The sequence below is a fragment of the Montipora capricornis genome, chromosome 10, assembly GCF_036669925.1.
Source record: "Montipora capricornis isolate CH-2021 chromosome 10, ASM3666992v2, whole genome shotgun sequence".
Lineage (NCBI taxonomy): Eukaryota > Metazoa > Cnidaria > Anthozoa > Scleractinia > Acroporidae > Montipora > Montipora capricornis.
The window spans coordinates 10,382,003-10,404,502 of record NC_090892.1 but is presented as its reverse complement, the minus strand read 5'-3'; the positions used below and the strand labels follow the sequence as shown (position 1 = coordinate 10,404,502).

Here is a 22,500-nt window from a genome sequence, read left to right as displayed (position 1 = left end):
GGAACCTGACAAAATCAAATAGCCTCTTAAGCTGATATCTTAATGTAAAATGAAATTTTTTGTACTGATGGATCAAAAATAAGCAATTTTAAATTTACCCATGACCCCTTGCAGGCATGGTAATTTCCTCATTTTGCCTAGATTACCCTAAAAAATTTTGTTAAATAACCCGAAATATTCTCATTTTTAACTTTGACATTACAGAAATGTTAATTTCAGAGTTGATTATATGCTTCGCTTGATTCGCAATTGAGAAATTCCGGCGAAATGTTCCACATGGATTGCAAAAAAACAGGGCAAAATGTGCTGAAGTCCAGAAAAAACTGGTTTAACTGGATAAAAACAAGTCAAGGCCTGGTAGCAAAGCTTGCTCTGAGGGAACGTTTCGAAACGTAATGGCGGATCTGCTAGGAGAAACTTTTGGTTCTTTCACGCTCTAAATTCGCTTTGTCAACCTCTGAACGTCAAGAAGTGTTTCAGACTCACAAAGAGGTCTCGTTCTTTCACAATTTGAATTGTTTCTTTCTGAGCTTTGGCATGTAATTTGTACATGAGATGAGCATTCTGTTTTTCTTTCGGTTTTGTAATGTGAGCTCGGACAAGCAAGATACAGAGGACATTTTGCGAAGCTGTGCTTTGGCTCTAAGGCAAATTGTAATGGCGGACAAAGTGTTTCAGACTGAGAAAAAATGCTCTGGCTTCTCGTGTGCTGAGAAATTTTCGGTAAAACTTTCTCCAAAGCAACTACCACAAATGAGCATTCTCGAACCATATTTTATTCTTCCTAACCACAAAACATCTGTGGGTTACAGACGCAAATTGCAAAACAGCACTGAAGATTTTAGGAGCGTGACGCTCAAGACTGTTGTGCTTTTCGGCCTCTTTTCTCCGTCATTGGTGAGAAATTAACCACATTTTTTTTATTTACTGGTTGCAACATTGTTTATGTGAAATATGTTGTCGATTTCGTTGTGAGGAATAAAGTACAAGCCGTCTGAAGAACCTTGTTGTGCTCGTCTTACTAGTTTGCGTGTTACGCGTGACGCGCCATTTTTTGTCCCCAAAGTGGACAACCGAATCCGTTTATTCTAAACTTAAGCGACCGATTTCGCTAATCTACACAGTAAATGTTACTTAATATGTAAGAAGCATATCTAGGAAATGTGAGTGGCTAGCACTTTTTACCAGCGGAGATATGGCCTGAAGTGTTCGTTCAAGATACTGGTTTCCCAAATGTACATCATGATTGTGCTACTCATCTATACTATTTTATTCATTTCCAAATAAAATTGCACTGGATATTTCTTTCCTAAAATAATGCAAAATTGGGAAAAATCTGTGGACTGTTGTAAGTGGGTCACAGCTGTAGAAATGCGACCAATAACAATTATAGAGAACCTGCCATGTAAGGTGAAGGGCAATTGGTCAACCTCATCGCTTGATGAAGCAAACATGATAAATATTTCCAGTGTTTACTTTGCTTTGAGTAATACCTTAATTTGGGCATAAATTGATTATTTTTGTTATTTTGTCTTGTGATTTTTGTGGTCGGAAAGGAGAACAACAAACTCATGCTGGCTCTTCAACTACAGAATCTGATGTAGTTTGACCATTTGCAGCCACTGCTGTGCTGCACAGGAGAGCGAGCAGTGGATGATTGGCCAGAATTCATTATTCTTAGTTTCAAGGGAATAAAATTGGGTCCCATGGCACCTGTTTAACAGTAATGATGCAGAAAATGCAAAAGAGCATTGAGAACTTCAGTCTTAAATAAGGCCATTGCTGAAGACTTTTTGCCTTTCTCTTATGCCTCGTACCATTGCACTAAAACTGTACAACCACAGAAAGTGCATTCACAGGTGAAGTTAGGGCTGGCTCCTAGGTTTGTGTGTCATCATCCCCTACTCCTTACTCATTTTGAAAATTCCTTTGTAACTGAAATGATTACTCAGTTACATGTAAACTTATTCATTAATTTTGGTAGTGGATGAGCTTAGGAACTGGTGCCTTAAAGGTTGGTAGGAAGTCTGAGCAAACTCAGGCCTAGCAATGGGGTAACCATGGCAACCCCATGAGTGGGAAACCCCCTCCCCCCTCCCCCTGCATGCAGCTACCAACAAGCATCATCACACTGAAAGGATTTAAGCGGAACATACTCACCTGACCCCATACAGGTGTACTTACCAATACCCTAAAGTGAGAAAGCTGGGATGGGTTCTGGAATCTGCAAAGATTTGCTAAATGCAGGTAGCCAAACAAAAGATCTGCAAAAGGTCAGCTCGAAAGCCATAAAGCCATCAATAATTTTCTACGACCACACTGGAGATTGTAAGCTTGAGGACAAGACTGCAGGCCACATTGGAGTGGCCTCAACTTTGCCTAAATTACATTTACAGTACCTAGCCACATTTTTTGGTTATTCTTTATTGTCACCTTTGAATCTCTTTTATGTTCTATTTAGGTGCTGATTCCACCAAGTGATATTAAAGAGAAGCTTTTAAAGGATGCAAACAATCCAAAAGAGGTACAGGAACAGTGATTATTTACAAGTGTTGTTTTCCGCTGGCTGAGGCACGAAAGAAGCGGAAAACGTTTTTCTCACACACATCTGGGAGTCTGGGTACTAGTGTGCGGGGGGTATAGGTCACATGGCTTATGAAATTTCCCACTTTTCTTGTTGCCGTTCGCCATTGCCTGACCTCCCGCCCAACCGCCCTTCTAGTTTTTTGGAGTTTTTTCCTAGAAGATAGTTTTTTCCATTTCCTGTTTGTTGTGGGGAGATTTATTTGTATTCATTTTTTTCCTGAATAGTTCAATGTTCGTCCTGTTATGAATGTACTCTTTCAAACTTGTTCTTTCATTGAGGTAATCTGTGATTAATAAAGGTCAGGCTGCATGGTTCGGCTTGGCATGGCTACTAGTTGTGTGTGAGAATGGTTTTTTTCATTTCAGCCTTTGCTTCACACAAATAATTTTGCAATTTAGAGATTTTTGTTTTAGTACCGTATGTCCAAAATTTTCATGTCAACGTGTGTGGCAAGGCGGTTGTTTAAAACTGCAAATTAGATTTCTGGATCTTAAAGCGGGATTGTTAGAAGGTTTCTTCCATCAGCAACTATAATGATTGGTTGGTTTAAAACTGTTATCAATCAAAGAAACATGAAAGCTACTGCACTGTAATAATGTATGACATTCTGCTTCTTTCTGAAAAATTTTTGATAAACCTGATTAGACAGATTTAGAAGACAGTACGACTGTCATGTAAGGTTTGTATTTTGTTTTCTCATACAACTCCACTTATTCTGTGATTACAGATAAGTACCCTAAGGGTTATGAAATCCACAAAAGAATGATTTAAATGTGATTATCCTTGTGTGGCACAGAAGCTACAGTTTGCTGCCAAGGACTTCATAATTATTTCCTTGCGAAAGTTCTTATACTTTGTTGCAGATTTTGGATAGAGTCATGTATCGTGTTGAGTGGATAAGACACCAAGAAAGAGAAAAGAAAAAACTTGAAGATGAAAAGGAGAAAGAAAGAGGTCTGTTCAACATCAGAAAATTAATTACAGGGGGAACAGCATGGTCAGAACTGTGGTCCTGTGAATGGGGTGTTTTATTTGAATTGTAGACTTGCCTGTTTTAAATCCTGTTCTATTTACTGTCTGGCTATGTTTTTGGTAGTTTTAAGTAATTCCACTCTACTGCCTCTGACTAGTTGGGCTTTCTAACCATTTGAGTTATTTCTTCAGATTTTTATGTAACTTTATTGCAAGTTTCATCTACATGTACATGTATGATCAAAGGCTATCCATTTTTTGCATCAACATTGTGTGGGGCAAACTGACATTGTGTCCTGCTTGGGTTTTCTCCACATTGCCTTCTACCTCTTCTGCATGCCCTGTAATCAGTTATATCTTTGTGGTTTTATCATGAGTGTCTTGTTAATGTCTTTTGATTCTTTGCCTTCAGTTGCTTTTGCGCAAGTGGATTGGCATGACTTTGTTGTAGTGGAAACGGTAGACTTCAAGGACAGTGAAACAGGTTGGCATTTTTTTTCCAACAGCTTTATTGGGTTTGACTTCCAAAAAAAAAGAAACACACAACAGTAGCACTTGATATGATAATACGAAGACCCAAAAGGGTGGGTGCGAACGGGACGTGAGGTCCCATGCGAGGCACTCCCCTATAATTAAAAAGTAAATAAATAAATTAATAAATTAATAGCTAGCAATGGCAGAGGCTGGCTCTGATCAAGTCTAAAAAGTTCTTGAAGGATTTCTGAGTTGAGAAATTTGAAGGTGACGACAGTTTATACATGATAAGGGCTTGTGCTCAATGGTACGTGACTTGTACATGTATGTCAAGGAAGTAAAGTGTCTATTTTCGTACTGTAGTTGCTGTACACAGTGACAATCCAGCTATTTTCCTATGTTGTTATTACAGTGGTATTATTCAGTTAACACCCACGTCGCCAGTGGAAGGTAGGTGCCCAAGAAGCCCGGGGGCTGCAACCGCAGTCACATCCCCAAGGCGCTAGAACACCCGACTGGCCTGCCCAACCCCCAACCAAGCCATGAGCTCCTGGCGCTAGGCCCCCTTCAGGCACCCGTCACACTTGAGCCAGATAGCTCAGTGGAAAGAAAAAAAAAATGAAAATAAATAAATAAATAAATAAATAAATAAATAAATAAATAAAGTATAAAAAAGAATAAAAAGGGGGGGGGATAGGGAGGGAATGCCGAGAAACACTAAACTACTAATTCGACTCACAACGCCATGCCAACAGAGCAACAAACACGCTGCAAACACATGGGACAACAACGCATGCACTAACCAGGAATACCGCTGGACAATGTCTCCCACAGCCTTAAGACTGCTGCAAACGCTACAGAACGCATCAAACGCTAACAAACGCCTGCAAAAACGCTTCTGACCAGACTAGGTGCCGGTCATAAACTATGTAACTATATCAAATGCTACAGAACGCATCAAAACGCTCAACAAACGCTAACAGATGGCCAAGACACTAACAACCGCCTGCAAAACACTACTGAACAGACTAGCTCCTAGTCGTTGACTATGTTAAATTTCACTTAACCATATAGAACAACTGGGCTTTGAGTTTTTCATACTCGTACATACATGCAAAGCCACTGAATACAGGCACTCATGCAATAATAGTTTCACCAAATGGTTCGCACAAATTTATTTACTGTCACCTTTACTACACTGTATGATTAATATTTATGTTGTGCTATTTTAAGCTAACTTACCGCCACCAGTCAGCAAGGAACAGTTGGGAGCGCGAGTATTGGCACAGGAGCGATATGAACAGATACAGGTCAGCAAGGCTTATTCATTTATCTTTACATTAAATTTAAACAAGTATTTCGTCAGGGTACAATGCATACAGAGTGCTAGATTGTGAACACCTCCCTCAGTATCAATCTTCTCATCTTCGTAGCCCATTTACCGGTAGAAGAAGTATGGCTGAAGTGGCCTGCTCCAATGACTTGGGTAGGAGTATCAATAATTAATTTTGTGGTCTACATGATTACAGTGTACTACGAACATGGGGGGGGGGGGGGGGGGGGTGAAAAATTAGATGCAATTGGCCCAAAATGGGCTTCGTGTCTTTGTTGTAGATTAAAACTGGATTGTTGGTTGTTTTTTCTCCTGGAGAGAAAGAACAACAAAAAACATCAATAATAATAACAATTTTATTGCAAGTCTTGTGCACTGACTTTTAGACAAGTGAACTAATGAATTTCAAATCAATGGTGACTGATTCTGTTTATTCACAGGAAGAAGGAGGTAACCCAGAAGACATGGAAGTCAACATGGATGTTGAGATGGAATTGGATGAACCAGAACCCCCTGTTATCCCGCCTCCGCCCCCTCCACCACCCTCTAAGGATGTTGGTGTGGTAAGTACCACATTCACTAACGTAGTCCTTGGTTTTGCCATATTTTTCTTGCAAAACAGAGTATAATTATGTCGTGAGAAATTCAGGGTTTTGGCGTTTCGTCCGGTAAGGGTTGGGCTTTTTTTTTTTTCGTTTTTGGACTTGGGTATCTCAGGAAGCCATGACCTGAAGAAACACAAGACAATCGCGCAATAAATCCCTCAAACTAACAAGAAGTTACATACATCGCCTTACTTTGTTTACTAAAAGGAATAATCGATGTGATGGCATTTCATTCACGTGATAGGTTTAGGTTTCTTTTTTCCCCCAATCTCAAGAACGTAAAAAACATTTCTTGAGAGTTCCTCACCTCCTTGAGGTTTCGCTTCCAATGCAGTTGTAATCGTCCTTACAAAAGAAAATAACCCGGCCATGTCCGGTACTTTCATTATCAAATCCGGTCCTTTGAAAAGAAAAAAAAAAGGAAATCTTCTAGCGCTGTAGAGCCCTGTAAATTTTTGAGGAGAGGGGAAAACCGCAATACCTGGAGAAAAACCTCTCGGTACAGAGTAGAGAACCAAGAAACTCAACCCATATATGACGCCGAGTCTGGGAATCGAACCCGGGCCACATTGGTGGGAGGCGAGTGCTCTCACCACTGCGCCATCCCTGCACCCCCGCAAACCATGAAGACATAAATGTACTCCTAGCTGTGATTAATACAGCAACTGTGGAAGACAAAGAGAGCATTTGACACCCAAATTGAACTCGGAAAAAATCCTTGTCCCCAGATGGGATTTGTACCAACAACCCTCCAACATCTAGTTGGACGTTACTGTAGACTCTTTTGGTGAGCAAGGGTTAACTTATCTGTGGGCTTTTGAGAAGAACCACATTATGCAGTCACACAAGGGAGCTTACGCAAGGACGTCGACGACGCCAACGAGAACGTCCTCTAAACATATTTTTTCCCGTTATAGTAATAATTTCGTGGTAACTCCCAAGTCGTTCGGAATGGAAAGAGTGTATCAACTTTGCAGGAAAAAAAATTTTCATGAACGGTGTAGTTGTTTGGGGAGAAAATTAATAGTGTTTCGTCAGGTTCTGACGTCCTCAACACAAACTCAAATTTGGTCAATTCACGTCGTTGTCTGGACGAGGACGGCAAAGAAATCTGCCAAGAGTCAATACGGACGTGCAGGGCGTGTAGGGTTTTTGTTTTCGTTCATTAAACCTATTGTTTTGTGGCGTTGTCGTAGCTGTCGTCGTCGTCCTTGCGTAAGCTCCTTACAGTCAAATGAATGACGTGGCTTTTTAATGTGCACATGTGCAGAAGTCCGTAACCCAGAAGTGTTGATCTGCGATGGAATGAGGCCCATCAGTTTACGGTATGGTGTATTTTTAGAACCGCTACGGCTAGATTTTTTTGGGAACAAAGCGTAGATGCATTACGTTCCGCGCACGTTTTGCATTTAGCACGTGCAATTCCTCGTGCGGCGACTTGGTTTGCGGACCAATCAGGAGAGTTGCAGTCATCAGGTTCAATCTGATTGGCCATTCTTTGGCGGGACCTGTATTCTAAATTTAGATAATACCGTAAACTGAAAGGCCAAGGCCAAATGAGAGGGATCGGCACTCTTGGGTTTTGGACCTCTGACATGTGCCTATAACTTTGTGACAGGACTAAAACAAGAGCTATATGTTCTGCCGTGTACTGTAAATCAGACTCCTGTAACATCATTTTTACACCTGAGATAATCAGTTTATTGTACACTCTAAAGGACGTACGAGACAACGGGAAGGCGCGGGGTCACTGCCTTTCGAGCGGATAACTTACATATGTATAAATTGATTGTGCAGTGTAATTGTGCTTATTTAGCTTGTAAACAGCTGAGGCTTGGTTGAAAGTCTTTCTTATAAGCCATACTCACTGTTTGCCTTTTAGAAAAATGTAGACGCCAATGAGGTGCCTCTTCCGCCCATACCATCAGAGCCAGGTCCCAAACCACCACTACCTCCCACAGCCCCTGGTGGAAACATCCAGATCAGGCGCGGATATGATCCCAAGGCACCTAAAGCGGCTACACCACAGTTGCCCTCAGATAAATTCCTTATCTCGCCTATCACCGGCGAACGCGTTCCAGCAGAGAGTATGGCTGAGCACATGAAAATCAGTTTGTTGGATCCACGCTGGAGGGAACAGAGAGACCGCGTAATGCAGGAAAAGAAAGAACAAGAGCAGGTGTTTGCTGAAGGTAAGTCTTCCGAAAAAGAATGAAACACTTGAAAGTACCAAGTGTGCACTTAAAGGTAAAAATATTACGAGAGAACATACACCTTATTCCAAAATGGCCGCCATTTAAATATTCTTTTGTTTTTATTCAAATTAGCCCTTGATGCCTCGTTCTTAAGCTTAAAATGCAAAAGAATATTTTATCTTGAAGAGGCAACAAGGGCCAATTTGTATCCGCATAAATCAGCGGCCATTTTGGAGTAAGGTGTATTTCCTGAGTAAAAAATATCAAACAAAAGTTTCTCTACATGTAGTTAACATAAAAGGCCAAGTCGCAATGTAGTGGGAGAAAAGTAGGCACGCTGCTGCTTACGTGTATCTGCTACCGTGAGTAAACAATGATCTTAGAAAGGTTCTTATGACGACAATCCCAGACGACTTGACCAAGAAGTCTACAGAACAACGATTTTTACGGCTTCGGCAACATTTCTGAATCACTTTGGTTTATGATTACTTCACACAGTGATTGGTTGAAAGTTCTCGCGCCACTTTTTCCCCCGCTTTGTGTCGGCTACGTGTAATTGCTTCGAGTTTTGATTGGTTTACTGGATTGTCTCCGTTCTTTTTGATTGGCCAAAGTAGAGCGGTTTTCAAATGAGTGTCGTAAAACCAAAACCAAAGTAATTACTTTGACCAATCAAAAAGGAAGGAGACAATCCAGTAAACCAATCAAAACTCGAAGTAATTACACGTACCCGACACAAAGCGCGGGCAAATGTGCACGCGCGAGCCACGATTGGTTTTGATCTCAATTCTGATTGGTTGAAAAAGTGGCGCGAGAACTTTGAACCAATCACCCAGTGAAGTAATGCAAAACCAAAGCAATTCGCTAATTACTTTCGACAGTCAATTGAAAACCGCTCTAATTACTTTGGTTTTGGTTTTACGACACTCGTTTGAAAAGCGCTCTAAGTTTCAAGTGTATTTAGGGCTGAGGCGCGAATTGGGGACGATGTACAGTAATCAAGTCAACACAACACATGTCAATCATTGGTTGGTTGTTAAGGAGAGGGGAAAACCGGAGTACCCGGAGAAAAACCTTTCGAAGTAGTGCAGAGAACGTACAAACTCGAACCACATTTTGTCTGGGAATTGAACCTGGTGAAAGGCGAATGTTCTCGCTATTGCGCCATCCTTGCTTCCCTTTGACGTTCACAAAGCCGTCGTCGTGTTTGTTGCTTGGGCTTCCTAATATGACGCCTGTATCACAGCCGCTTAATTAAAATACGATTCAAACGTTGTTCGTCGTTTTTCAGGAATGTCTATTGGCAGCAGTCTAAAGCAACTCGCTGAACGCCGAACGGATATCTTCGGTGCCGGAGACGAGGAAACAGTGATCGGTAAAAAGATTGGAGAGGAAGACATTCGCAAACCAGAGAAGGTTACATGGGATGGGCATACTGCTTCCATGGCAGCGACATCTCGCTTGGCCCAACAAGGTGTCACACTAGAACAGCAGATTGAAGCCATACACAAATCCAAGGGACTTACGTAAGTGACAGCTTTGTTTAACGCTTGAACGGTTCCTATTGCCACGATGCGGTACACAATTTGATATGGATGTAAAAGGGACCTCGAGACGATTCTCGATGATTTATCTTGCTATGCACGGTGAGAAAAGCTTTGTTTGGAAATACACCTTATTCCAAAAAGCCTCATTTCCAATCAGTGTTGTTTTTAATTCAAATTGACGCGTTTTTGTACGGAAGGTCAAAGACTTTCTTACATAGTGTGCATATACACTGTACATAGTTACGAGGGCAAATACTGAGATATTTGCAGAAATTGAAACTGACGGATTATTTACGTATTGACTGAGTGGGAGGGCCGCACGCGGGAAAATATCTGGCCCGAGGTCATGGCGTACGGACCAAGCGCCAAATAGACCATATTCGTATTCTCAGTATTGGACTGGAACTAGCTTGCAATGGAGGCTAATGCGGGGAAATCTTTTCAAATGCAAATACTTTTTAATATATTCCCCCGAATTAGCCTCCATTGCAAGCTAGTTCTAGTCCAATACTGGGAATACGAATATGGGCTATTGTTTCCTGTCCGCCCGACCTAAACTCAGTCAATAAACAATTTATCAGATGGGTTCTTTACACTATTCATGAGCACTCCAAATATGAAGTTTTGACAAAATAATAACAAAAATTTGCACAGAAAATTTATGTTATATGTTGTTTGCATTTGCTCTTCTGGCTATCTGTTTAAAAGCGACCAAAATTAGTAGTTATCAAACGCGCCTCCCAGCTCTGTGACCCAGGTTCAACTCTGGGCCTCGACGTCGTATGTGCGTTGAGTTTCAGTCGATCTCAATCTGACTCCGAGGGTTTTTCTGCGGGTACTCCGGTTTTCCTCCCTCATCAAATTCGACTCTAGATTACTAACACCTGGGCAGATACCCTCGTATAGAGATAACCTCTGGTATCTCTCCCTTTCATTGCATTGAATGAAAAAAATTGGTATTATTATTATGCTACGTGTTCCTAGTAGGGCCGTACGGCTCGCGCTAATGCGTATTGCCCTCATACGGGGATTTTCTCAATAGTTTTACAATGAAAGCGCGCGCGGGGCCGTACGGGCCATATTATGATGTGACTTATTCACCGGATAAACTGACTTATCTGGACTTTGAACGATTAGGACCAGGTGGATAATCTTTGGCTACAATCACACGGTAACCGAAGAATTTTCTATCGCTTAAAAATTCGTGCATTTAGGGGTTCTGTTCACACGGAACCACGCTAAACGTACGGTAATTTAGACGTCATTTTTGAACGACCAAATCGGGGACAATTTTTTTACCGGTACGGTCGAAAATTTAACCGGCGCGTTGTAAACACCTTGATCGTCTCAATTTTTGCATGGCAAAGGCGTGGTTGCATGGATGCGTGGTAACTCAGCTGGAAAAAAACATTTTGGATTTTGTAAAGTAGAGCTCTGCGCATGAACAGATTGTAAAACCACTGACAAAGGTTAAACTTTAATCCGGTTCGTCAGTTCCGTTTGCACTGAGCGAAAACAGTACACGGTTTCGTGCGAACAAAATGTCCGGTCAAGTTTTTCACTGGTAGAAAATTCGTCCAGTAGCGTGTGGATGCGGATGGCTTAGTGGTTATCAACCGTGGGTTCCACCTTTGCGACCGGGTTCAACTCTCGGGCCCGAGATCGTATGTGGGCAGAGTTTCAGTCGATCTCAACCTGACTCCGAGGTACTCCGGTTTTCCTCCCTCAGCTAAATCGACTCCCAGCCTATTCCATCTGGCTGTGGTGCTGTGCTCCAAGGTCGTGGGTCGTGGGTCATTGGTCGTGTTCAGGGGACGAGCGCCTAGCCGGCAGTACAGCTTCTTCGGTCCGACCTCTTCGAGCCGCGACCTTGGCAATTCACGGCCTGCTCCCGTCTGACCTTGTAGCTCAGTCGGTAGAGCGGCGGTGATCTAACCCGAAGGTCGTGGGTTCAATTCCCACCCTGGTCAGAGTTTTTTTCTGTCCTTGTGTGGGACCATTTCCATTAGTAGGGCTAACGCTCACATGGTTCATATGGGGTTGAAAACTAGCACTTCACATCACACTCTAATCAGTTAAGTCTGTTCAAATATAAGTGCTACACGGCCAACGTTTGCAAAAACGGAATCCTTCCTTGTACTTGTACATGTTCATTGCCGTGACATTAGCATCTTCAGTTCCCATGGCCTACTCCCGTCTGACCTTGTAGCTTAGTCGGTAGAGCGGCGGTGATCTAACCCGAAGGTCGTGGGTTCAATTCCCACCCTGATCAGAGTTTTTCTCTGACCTTGTGTGGGCCAATTTCCATTAGTAGGGCTAACGCTCACATAGTTCACATGGGTTATTATTATTATTACGTAGCCTTTGTCTCCAACTTTTGCTCAATATTATTGATTCCTCCACACGCTAGTATCCAGTCTCCTTGGACAATGAGTTGAATCTCAACAATGTTTTGCTTATGATCACTCACACGAGCCTCTTGTTTTGCAGTCCATCAGAAGAGAGAGAACGAATTGGCCCAAAAGTGCCCAGTCAAGAAAAACCAGAGATGAACAGACCACCGCCCGCAGCCATCCCGCCACCTCCATCCATGGGTGGTCCAATTTCAACTCACGCACCTCCACCACCCCCTATGTCAGCGATGATGAATCTACCACCCCCTCCCCCTGTACTACCACCGGGTGGACCGCCACAGTTTCTGGGTGAGTATGAATTTGAAAGGAAAGGGACGAATTCTCTGTGATGAAACTACAGAATTATATGAATGATTTAGATTTTGTGGAGCAAGGCACAAAGGCACCTGCAATTGTTTCGCAAAAGTAATTGATGCTCGGACTACTTGAGTCCTCCTAAACTGATGCCAAAAATGTTCGCCTCAGTAACTCTCGCGGTAAGCGATCTGCTTAGCGCGTGACGAGATTCGCAAAGAGTAAGTAACTCCACGCGACTGGTGAATTACTTTTTGGTTCTTAAACGTTTTTGCGATGTGTCTATTTACCACAGCTTCACGTACAAATTACAGAGTAATTATTGAAAATGCCTATTAATCAGAAACAGTGTTTAAGACTAACCCTCTAGATTTGTGTTCTTATTGCATGGGGCCCTTTTCTGCAAAGCTCGGATAATGAATGTATTCGATAGCTATGCGTTTTCTTCCCAAAAGCGGAGTACCCTAAAGAGGAAAGGTCTTATTTCAAGGGATCATTAAAAAATCCCCTTTGACAGAGTTACAGAAGTTTTTAAGCACCCACCTTCAACCGACAGGCATTACGTGCTGCGGAACTTTCATATATGAAAAATTTTTCCAAAGCTGAAATCCGTCCAATTAGTCGCTACGATAAGCAATGCGAATCTCCATAACAAAAACAAACGGTTGAAAAGCCTGTCGGTTGAAGCTAGGTGGGCCTTTAACTAGAAGAGCAGTGCGGTGCAATTGCAGGGTGCAAGCTTCGTTCAAGTCTGATTAATTTTTCCAGGCTGTTTTCGCAACTGCTTAAGGGCCTGGTTACATGGAGGTGGGGTGACTCGGGTAGGTTGGGTAACCCGCTTAGGTGGGGTCGAAAAATAGCTCGCGTTTACACGCAATCTTACCACCCCGAGGTCCCGCGTGACCTTTCTCGAGGCTACTGTGTGGTCTCCTAAGTACGTAAACAGGCAAAATGGTGGGTGATGGAAGCATTTCGGCGGTTAATGCTCTTGTACTCTCACTAGCAACTCTTGCTTCAACTTTTCAATGCTGTGGCTTCTTAGTATCACTTTTAATGATGCAACACCTCCGCCAAAGGCAGTATATTGTGAAACGAGCCGACCCCGGGTTGGTGGGCCTTCAAGCGTTTCCGTGGCTAAAACGACCCCTCCTCAGAGGGTTACCGCACCTACAGTGCATCGTGTAAACGCGAGCCTGAAAAACTAAGACATGGACAGGCGGGTTACCGGCCTTCTTCCATGTAACCAGGCCCTGAGTTGCTGCTTAACTGTAATGATCTCCAACTCTCCTGTATTTCAATTTCCGCCGTTTAAATATATAAAATTTTCATGTCTTCTATATCATTAATATGAGCTTTTGTCACTGTAATACTTAATTAAACTGAAGCCGCTTTTTTTCTTTTCGGACAGAACTTTAGAACGAGCATTTGAATCAGTCCTGACGCAGTTACATATTTTTCAAATTGCACCATATTAAAGAATGGAGCGTCTTGCAGTTGCTCAAAAAGCCATGAGCTACGTTTTGACGGTGGCACAATTACGAATAATGGTTGGAAGTCAATTAAGGAGGCTCGAAATATTTAGTTAGTCCTTTTTTCACACAAATAAACATATTCTGTTGTTATATATAGGTAGGGTAATCTTTTCAATACGAAATTTGGCCAGGGTATTAAGTACCCATCATTGACTTCCCCCACATCACATTTTTTTCCAAAATACTGTTACGCTCAGCTGAAAACTCTTTGAGTTCCCTTAAACTACAAGGCTTGAAGAGTTAGTTTTAGGATAAGACGGGATTTTCTGGTCATTAACCGACCGAGATGATCTTCATCGAGAAAATCCGAAATGTAACTTAAAACTATATAAGCCACACTTGAAAACCATTGATCGTAAAGTTTTCGCACAATGTATGGACTCAACTGAGATGTGGGGTTCCCCACAAGAAGTGGGCCTTTCCACTCAATCATTTCTGTTGTTTTATCCCTAGGTATTCCGCCTCCTCCGCCTCCGGGTGGTCTCCCAAGGATGCCCCCGCCCCCGTTTGTAGATCCCACTCCACCAGTTGCTCCTCCCATGCCAAACAAACGAGATGCAGAGTTGGAAGATATGGCCGGAAAGAAGGCGAGATCCGAACCTGCTGAAGCTAATCTTATCCCTGAAAATATCTTCCTTTCATCCAATCCCAACCCCGTAACTTTTGGTGTCCAGATCCCTCTCATGCCAGACAAGGGCGAGTGGAAATTGGACGGCAATACTATCAGACTGACCTTACCGCTAACAGACCAGGTCAGTGAGTTTGACAAGTCTTTTTTTTTCTTACTGTCTCCAAAAAAAAAAAAAAAAGAAAGAAAAAAATGTTTTTCAGTTCGGGAGCCATTAAGAGTCATTAAGTCATTGAGTCATGAAGACGGTAAAATCTGCACAGCTGGAAAGAAGACGATTCGTGCGCGGACAGCGCGCGTTGAGGTTTTGAGCAGGAGCCCCTCCTGTTTTGAGTTGATTTTTGGCGTGCCCACGCGCGCCGAAAAAGCGAAGAGATGAAGACACGCGCACGCAAGATATAAATGCACTATAGGCGTTTGTATTCTCAATTCATCTTTTCTTATTTGACATGTAAGGGGCTTTAAAGACGTATTTTTTAAGCAAAGTATTGAATTGAATTGGTCTTTGCTCCATATTTCCAACTTGCTGATTTCAGTGCACTGTTGTGTTAGGTATCCGTTATCAAGGCGAAACTTCACGAGATTACAGGCATGCCGGCTGGAAAACAGAAACTACAGCTTGGGGTAAGAAGTTTCTTATTTCTTTATCAAGGTGATGAAGTTGACATTGCTTATCCTGATTGTTTGTTTGTCTTTTTTTTTTCTTTAAATCGATTAGGGTATTTTTATCAAGGATTCCAACACATTGGCCTATTACAATGTCACTCCGGCAAGTTTGGTACAACTCCAACTCAAGGAGCGCGGAGGACGAAAGAAATGATTGCCGCTAACAAAATTCGTGTTGTTCTTCTTTGTGTTGTTTGAATGACAGTCAAGTTCAAGCCTCTTACACTTTGAGGAAAGACATCGTCATCCATGGAGACATACTGGTGGTCAGTCGGTCAAAGAAATTACCAGCAAAATCGAGATTAAGGGAAGTCAACAAGACGCACGATCGCGATTTTGCTTGTGATTTCTGGTCCCGTTTCGGCTGACTGACTACCCCCAATCTCAGAGGATGACCAAACTTTTGAAGCAGCACCTGTAGAAATCATAGATTTTTAACGTTGTCCGACTCGTGAGAATCTTGAACGGGAAGATGAAGGCGGCACGGTTGGCAAAATAGTGAAAGGAAGAAGCGCCATCCGTATTTTATTTTGTACTTATGCCCCATACTTGTCTTCAGTTTTGATCTTTCTAGTGAAGTCATGTAAAATTTATCTGTAGCGCCTCAGTTTATTCTCAATAAAATGTTCAATGATCTCTATTGACCACGTTGTAGCCGTTAGTTTGTCGGGCAGTTGTTTTTTCGGTTCCCTTACTCCAATCCTTGGGTGATTCATTTGTTGGTGCCTCGAAACCCAGGGCAGTCCGTCCGACTCAGTTCAAGAAGAAGAAACTGTCGCTGATCCCAATTTCTCCACTTACAGCCCGCGGGCCTTCTAGGAAGGGAATTTTTACACCAACGAATTAACAATTTAATCATAGAATACTCTATAATTTATGTAAACATACCCTTCTTGTGAACCTCTTATTAGCACAGCCACTTGTAAGAGAGACATCGTTAGTTGTGGACTGAACAGTTCGGGTTGGTCTGGGAATGAAGTTGACGGAGCGCGTGCGAGGGAGGATGCGCACGAGTCGAGAAAAAGACGCACAAAAGTCGGCTGCTGTCCGAAAAGCCCATGAAACGTCGAAGTAGTAGACAATCCGTGGCCAGGAAGGACCTGAAAGGGGTTTTACTTTTTTATTCACGTCGCTGTATTCCACCTTCACGACTACCTTTTAAAATAATTTCCGCGTGAACGCGGTTTCACATCGACACGGTTTCAAGACTTCGAAACCACGTCAAATTGATGCGGTTAGGAAGCGTTTACACGGAACCATTTTCGCCAGAAAATAAAAGTCGTGATGGCCTTTAAGCGAGCGCCGGGGTGCCGAAGTGAGCTAAGAATGACTGCTGCCGCAGTGCTGCGGTGCCTTAGTCTCGGCGGATGGTAGGATGAAGCAGGATGAAGCGAACATTTAAATGAATTCCGACTAAATTTTAGGGTCGATTTACGCGGTACGACTTTGTCGCATGCGACAAGCTTATGACAACCCTGTGACATGACTTACGGCGAAAGATGTTCACGGATGATGTTTTTCGTTTCCTACATTTGCTGAAAAGCGTACTAGTACGAACTCGTTAACTGATCAAGCCTAATCACTCTTTTACCAAAACATATTTACAGCCATTCTACTCATTCACTTTAACCTTAGTCGACTAAAGCACCGCGGCTGCCATCATTCTACTCAATTCACTCCGTTCGTAAATCGTCCACAAAGAAGCATTACGTTTGCAACGCGAACCGCGCGAACCCATTTGCAATCACTGCGGCTCGTGTCGCAAACGTAACGCTTCTTTGTGGACGGGTATTCTTCAATCGCTCGGAGTAGCCTCGCATTCTCGGAGCACACTTGTCACACTTGGATCACTACCGTCTAGCTTTAATTGATATCATCATTTAAAAGCAACGAGGAACCAACAGGCAGGCAGTTAGGGACTGGTATAAGCAAGGCAAGGAGTAACGGCAGGTAGAATTAAACGGCGACGATGCTTTTACGTGGTCTCACAGCGGTACAATGCATTTTTGTTCCAAGAGTTGCGAGCACTGGGAACGAGAATAGGTACAATGTTCCTTTGCGTTCGTTGTAATATGATCATTCGTCTAGTCCTACATGACGGTAGCCTTTCTTATGTACAAGGCCTGGCTACTAATTTCAACACAAATTCAAGATGGCGCATGAGCTGCTTCGTTTCGTTGAATTTTACAGCGGAATCGGGGGAATGCACTTTGCTTTAAAAGGTACCTAAGACAAGTAACGATATCTGTCCTACTGCTGAATACAGAAATGGGTTTATCAACTGGACTGATATGGTAAATTGACCACTGTAGCCCTTCATCGGAGCGAGGTTGTTTGCGTTTTGAAAAGTGAGAGATGGAGCTGCGCTATTGGGCAACACGGAAAGACGAAAAAAGATTCACTTTTCAAATCGGTTCCCTCAGGCCTCACGGAATTAACGAACGCTTTTCTTTCAACGTACGTTGAATACAGATCGTCCCGCCCCAGAGTCGATCGATCCACGCGCAACGTATTGTCGAAGCACACGTGATTAAGTCTAAGCACCCATTTTTCAATGATTAGGTCTAAGCACTGATTTTAGCGATGAAAAAATCAGGGTTAGAGTTGGTCAGCTATCGTACAAGGGTCGTCAGAATACTGTGGGGCGGAATTACCTGTATTCTATAAAACGGCAACAACCCATAATCCGACTAAGTGCCGGCCCAACGATTGAAACATCAGCTTTCAAATTTCTGTACGGTGGTCAATTTACAGTATCAACCCAGTGGATAAACCCTGCATCGCTGGGTTTCTCTTCCCTGTACCGACGCAACACCAGAGTTTCTTTAGAAACTTAATCCCTCTTAATCCTACTGCCGGAGAGCCTGGTATTTCATCAATTCTGTACTGTAAATGAGAAAACAACAACAGTTGCATTTACAGTGGAGCCTATTCCCTTTAAGCTGCCTCAACCTACTCAGTCCTCAGGCATCCCAAGGGCACCCCAGTTGACAAGTAAAATTGTCTCCAGGTGATCTGTTGACGTAATTCGGAGGACTGGGGAGAAAAATTTTGACGCCGTATCCCACAACCGCGCAAGGCCTTATTTTTGAATTCAACATGGCAGAGGCGAGGTTAGATCTTGTCGGTTCTACTTGAATGTTCATTCAGTAACAGGAAATGTGGTAGACACGGAATGATCTGTTGAGTTTTGGCAATGGAAGTGCCACACGGAGTTTGGAACAACATCTAAGGCAGCGCGCGGTTGTGGGATACGTCTTTAAAATTTTCTCACTCCCAGGAGTCAATGGGTTAAGCTTTGAAATTATTTCTGAGAATTTATCGTGACCAGTATCAACAAGGTTTTATAAAATTAGCAGTAGAAGAATATTTCTCTTTTCAACTGCTATCCATTGATACAGTTTTGGAAACCTCATTTTTCAAAGTAGTCTCTTCTTTTCACTTACCCTGCCCTTGTTTATTAAAAAGAATCTATCAGAGATAAGTGAATTTTAATGTGTATTTTTTGCTTTGACATCTTTTTGGTTCTTTAATTAACTGAGTGGGTGCATGCTTGCGCAGTCAGTAAGTGGTCAGTGTAAGTTGCTTGCCCAAGTGTCAAATCTACTTGTCATAGATGGCTGGACGGGGGTTCTCTTGACTGCTGGCCTATCATACAATTATTTTCTGAAGGCAGTTACATCACAAACATATAGTGTACTAGGCAAGAATTGATGTGTGCATTATGATGCCCCTTCCCACGAGAAGTGAAGGTGTGTGATAATAAAGTATCTAATCTTAAGTTTATTCTGTATTTAGAATGCAGTTTTCGTTGTAAAGTAGTTGCAGCTATGGAAATCAACACAACAGCAAACCAAGTATACCAACATAACTTTGGTGACACAGTTTTGCTTCAGAAAAATATCGAGGTGAGTTGATAAGCTAATAATATACTTTAATCTCTACTATCGTAGTGTGCAAACTGTCTGAGAGATTTAATTTAGGTTAATAACCTACAATCCTGGTCAAAACTGTCGGGACAATTCGTGCTTTTCCCCCTCCCCCCATTACAATGTTGATTTTTCACGGTCTCCAAAATCAGGATCGGTTCATCTATCGCTGGCATGTTTCAACATTGTGTGGGGGGAAGGGGGGCGCAAAAACAGCAGCGAAAGAAGAACAAATGTTGCTCATATAACGATGGAAGCATGTACAGTAAATTCTCTACTTTTCGCCCAAAATTTGACAAGTGTCCCGCAGTGTTTTGACCCGGATTGTCTGAAACTGAGTTTCATCGAATAAAACTGGAAACCGTATCATATATGTCCTCAAAATAGTAAGCAATTTGTAACACTGCGTTAAAAATTGTTTTATTGTAGTAAAGTCTGTTTTATGGCAGCTTAAGAAGCAGCGCAGAACATTTTCGGGAGACTCGTTACCAGACTCCGCGCAGTTAGCGGCCGCTTTTTCGAGCTGCAGAATCATTTGACTTTGCTAAGCAGAGTTCGAGTCCTCACAAGTTGAAGGACAGCAAATCGCGTAGACAATAGAATAGTTCAAAGGAAAGATGTCATGTCATGTCTCCGTAGATTTTGCTTCGCCAAATTTCTGCGCGTCATGTTGCTGACAATAATCAGTGTCATACAAAACCGCATTGTCTATTGCGTGACCCAAGCCGTTGTTGACAACGGCAACAGTTCTCACTCACATTTCTCACTCCTAAAAACACATTTTCTGGTCGTGCTTTTGATGTAGCTACAAGAATATATGGCGTGTTGTGTTATACACACTTTCGTTGATCTTTAATTGGCGTTCGTTTCTGAACAAGAAAACGCTTAATGCATTTTTCAACATTTCTCGGCTATTTGAAAAGAATAAGCTAACATCTAATTTGATCTTTTGCTGTTTTTAGGGTGAGAAATGTTGAAAAATACCCACCCGGTGATCGTTTAAAGCCAAAAAGCGCTTGTATGAATAGAAAAGAAAGGGTTATTATGTTTTTTGCAGAGTCTTTTTTTAAAAGTCATTTCTAAACCTAAATATCTTCCTTTAAATAGCCGAGAAATGTGGCCGAGAACTGTTGAATGCTCACGGTAACGCAACCCACCGTTTTGACAATCCTTGCTCACACTACCTCTACACCAGTGCAATATATTGTTTTACTATCAGAGACAATTCTCTAATGAGATTCAATGAACCTGGCCAGGCTTGAGACCAATTATCAAGAAATTCTTTTCTCAGACAATCCTGGTCAAAACTGTCGGGACAATTCGTGCTTTTCCCCCTCCCCCCATTACAATGTTGATTTTTCACGGTCTCCAAAATCAGGATCCGTTCATCTATCGCTGGCATGTTTCAACATTGTGTGGGGGGAAGGGGGGCGCAAAAACAGCAGCGAAAGAAGAACAAACGTTGCTCATATAACGATGGAAGCATGTACAGTAAATTCTCTACTTTTCGCCCAAAATTTGACAAGTGTCCCGAAGTGTTTTGACCCGGATTGTAGGTATTAATTTCAAGATGATTTAGATGTGACCTGTATTTTCCAAGGGTTTGACAACCCAGGAGATTGACCATTTATCAGCTGATGTTTTCGTGATGTCCCCACCTTGCCAACCTTTTACAAGGTACGTACACTTACTTGTATAAAATTTTGTCAATATTTATTAGTGAGTTCATCCTTGAAATTTACATGTACCTTCAACATGTAGAGCAACTACCTGTATGTATGGAATATTTAGTAACTGCATGGAAATGAATACAATGCAGTCTTACATGTGACTTTTATTTATAAACTTTAAGTGACAAGTGCTTGCAAGTGCAATGTGGAAGGCAGTCAAGCTACTGTCTTTAATCAATTTGTCTTAAACACAAGGCAATGCTGAGAGTGCTTTTATGCTTATCTTGACAAAACATGAGCTACTCCTCTCATTTGTGACATTACCGTATTAAAACAGTACAGTGAAACCTCCAAGGGACTGGGGAAATTAGTTAGTTTCTATGTATCGAAATTTCAGTACATCGAAAACATTGTTTTAAGGAATTTTTAGAACAGCAACGTAAATGTTTGTTCTGTTCGTTAACAGTTTTAACTTTATGTTGCTCTATACTACATGTACATACCCAGCGCTGAATTGCGATTTTTTAAGATGTGGCTACAATTTTCACTGCTAAAAGCTGTGTTATGTGTTAACTTAACAGTAATGGGGGTTAACGCTTTCTCAGGAGACGAGGTCCTGTCTGTTTATATAAAGGAACTTAAGCAATCAAAAACAGATACAGCTGTATCTACAAATGTAGATTTCTCGATACTGACAGCATATAATGTTATGATTTTCATCGCCGTGGGTCGGTTTTGTAATTATTATTTGCTGTGTTTTGATATTTATTGATCATTATCTCGAGGTGGATGTTACACTTGGGCCTCCAAATTGCGTTAGTTGTAACAAGGATTTTGTTATACATTAGAGGTTTGTTATATCGAGGTTCTGTTTCATACATTTTACTGTAACTTTGGCATGGCTGAGGAACATTGTTCGTTGTATCGATAACTTCATTATGTAGAGGCTAGTTAAATTAAGGTTCCACTGTGTAACTGATTGTATTAAAATTATTAATTCTGACAGGGTTGGTCTTCAGGCTGCATCTAAAGATCCAAGAACAAAAAGCTTTCTTCACATTCTTGAACTTCTTCCTAAGTAGGTCATTTTAATTTATGATGCATTTTGTTAATAATTTAATGCCATTATAAACTGATATAGCTAACTTTTGATTACAAAACACTGGCACGTACTATTTAGCAACTACTCACCGAAGTGGAGGTGGCTAGTGGTGGATATTTACCAAGCCGCAAAGCAGCGAGGTAAATATCTACCACTAGCCACCTCCACTTCGGTGAATAGTTGTTTTAGTATAATATAATATTATACAAATAAAAACGGTGAGATAATATTAGCACAAAAAGATGATTTTAACTAATTTATTTCTGCAAAGATTATGTACAACATTTTCAGGGGTCAAATAATATTCTGCACGAATTGCTTGGAGGTGAATAGCAAAGGGTATCTGGAGTTTGAGTAGCCAATCAGCATGCGAGTGCAACGCTATCCACTGTTTTAGTATAAAATTATACTAAAAACTTGAACAAGTATAAATGTAAAACACGTAAAACAGCTGCATGCCTGTCAGTTGGGTACTTCCCTTTATGGCTTGAACATGTATGGGCAATAATGGATCGGAGAAGGTGACGTGTACCATTTGCTAGATCAACATGA

At 41.8% G+C, this 22,500-nt stretch overlaps 2 protein-coding genes across 2 annotated transcripts in view; both read left to right on the top strand.

Annotated features, from left to right (window-relative positions):
- LOC138018396 (splicing factor 3A subunit 1-like) overlaps positions 1-15,891 on the top strand; it is a 21,178-nt gene extending 5,287 nt beyond the window's left edge. Inside the window, exons 8-18 of the mRNA XM_068865014.1 lie at positions 2,462-2,524; positions 3,451-3,541; positions 3,972-4,043; positions 5,267-5,343; positions 5,807-5,929; positions 7,854-8,163; positions 9,458-9,692; positions 12,204-12,415; positions 14,407-14,705; positions 15,134-15,205; positions 15,300-15,891. Of these exons, the coding sequence (XP_068721115.1) occupies positions 2,462-2,524; positions 3,451-3,541; positions 3,972-4,043; positions 5,267-5,343; positions 5,807-5,929; positions 7,854-8,163; positions 9,458-9,692; positions 12,204-12,415; positions 14,407-14,705; positions 15,134-15,205; positions 15,300-15,401 (1,656 nt within the window). The 3' untranslated portion in view covers positions 15,402-15,891. The remainder of the gene's footprint in view (positions 1-2,461; positions 2,525-3,450; positions 3,542-3,971; positions 4,044-5,266; positions 5,344-5,806; positions 5,930-7,853; positions 8,164-9,457; positions 9,693-12,203; positions 12,416-14,406; positions 14,706-15,133; positions 15,206-15,299) is intronic.
- A 1,498-nt stretch (positions 15,892-17,389) lies between these two features.
- The window catches only part of LOC138018640 (tRNA (cytosine(38)-C(5))-methyltransferase-like), a 17,541-nt gene continuing 12,430 nt past the window's right edge, over positions 17,390-22,500 (top strand). Inside the window, exons 1-4 of the mRNA XM_068865336.1 lie at positions 17,390-17,469; positions 19,046-19,155; positions 20,777-20,853; positions 21,853-21,924. Of these exons, the coding sequence (XP_068721437.1) occupies positions 17,400-17,469; positions 19,046-19,155; positions 20,777-20,853; positions 21,853-21,924 (329 nt within the window). The 5' untranslated portion in view covers positions 17,390-17,399. The remainder of the gene's footprint in view (positions 17,470-19,045; positions 19,156-20,776; positions 20,854-21,852; positions 21,925-22,500) is intronic.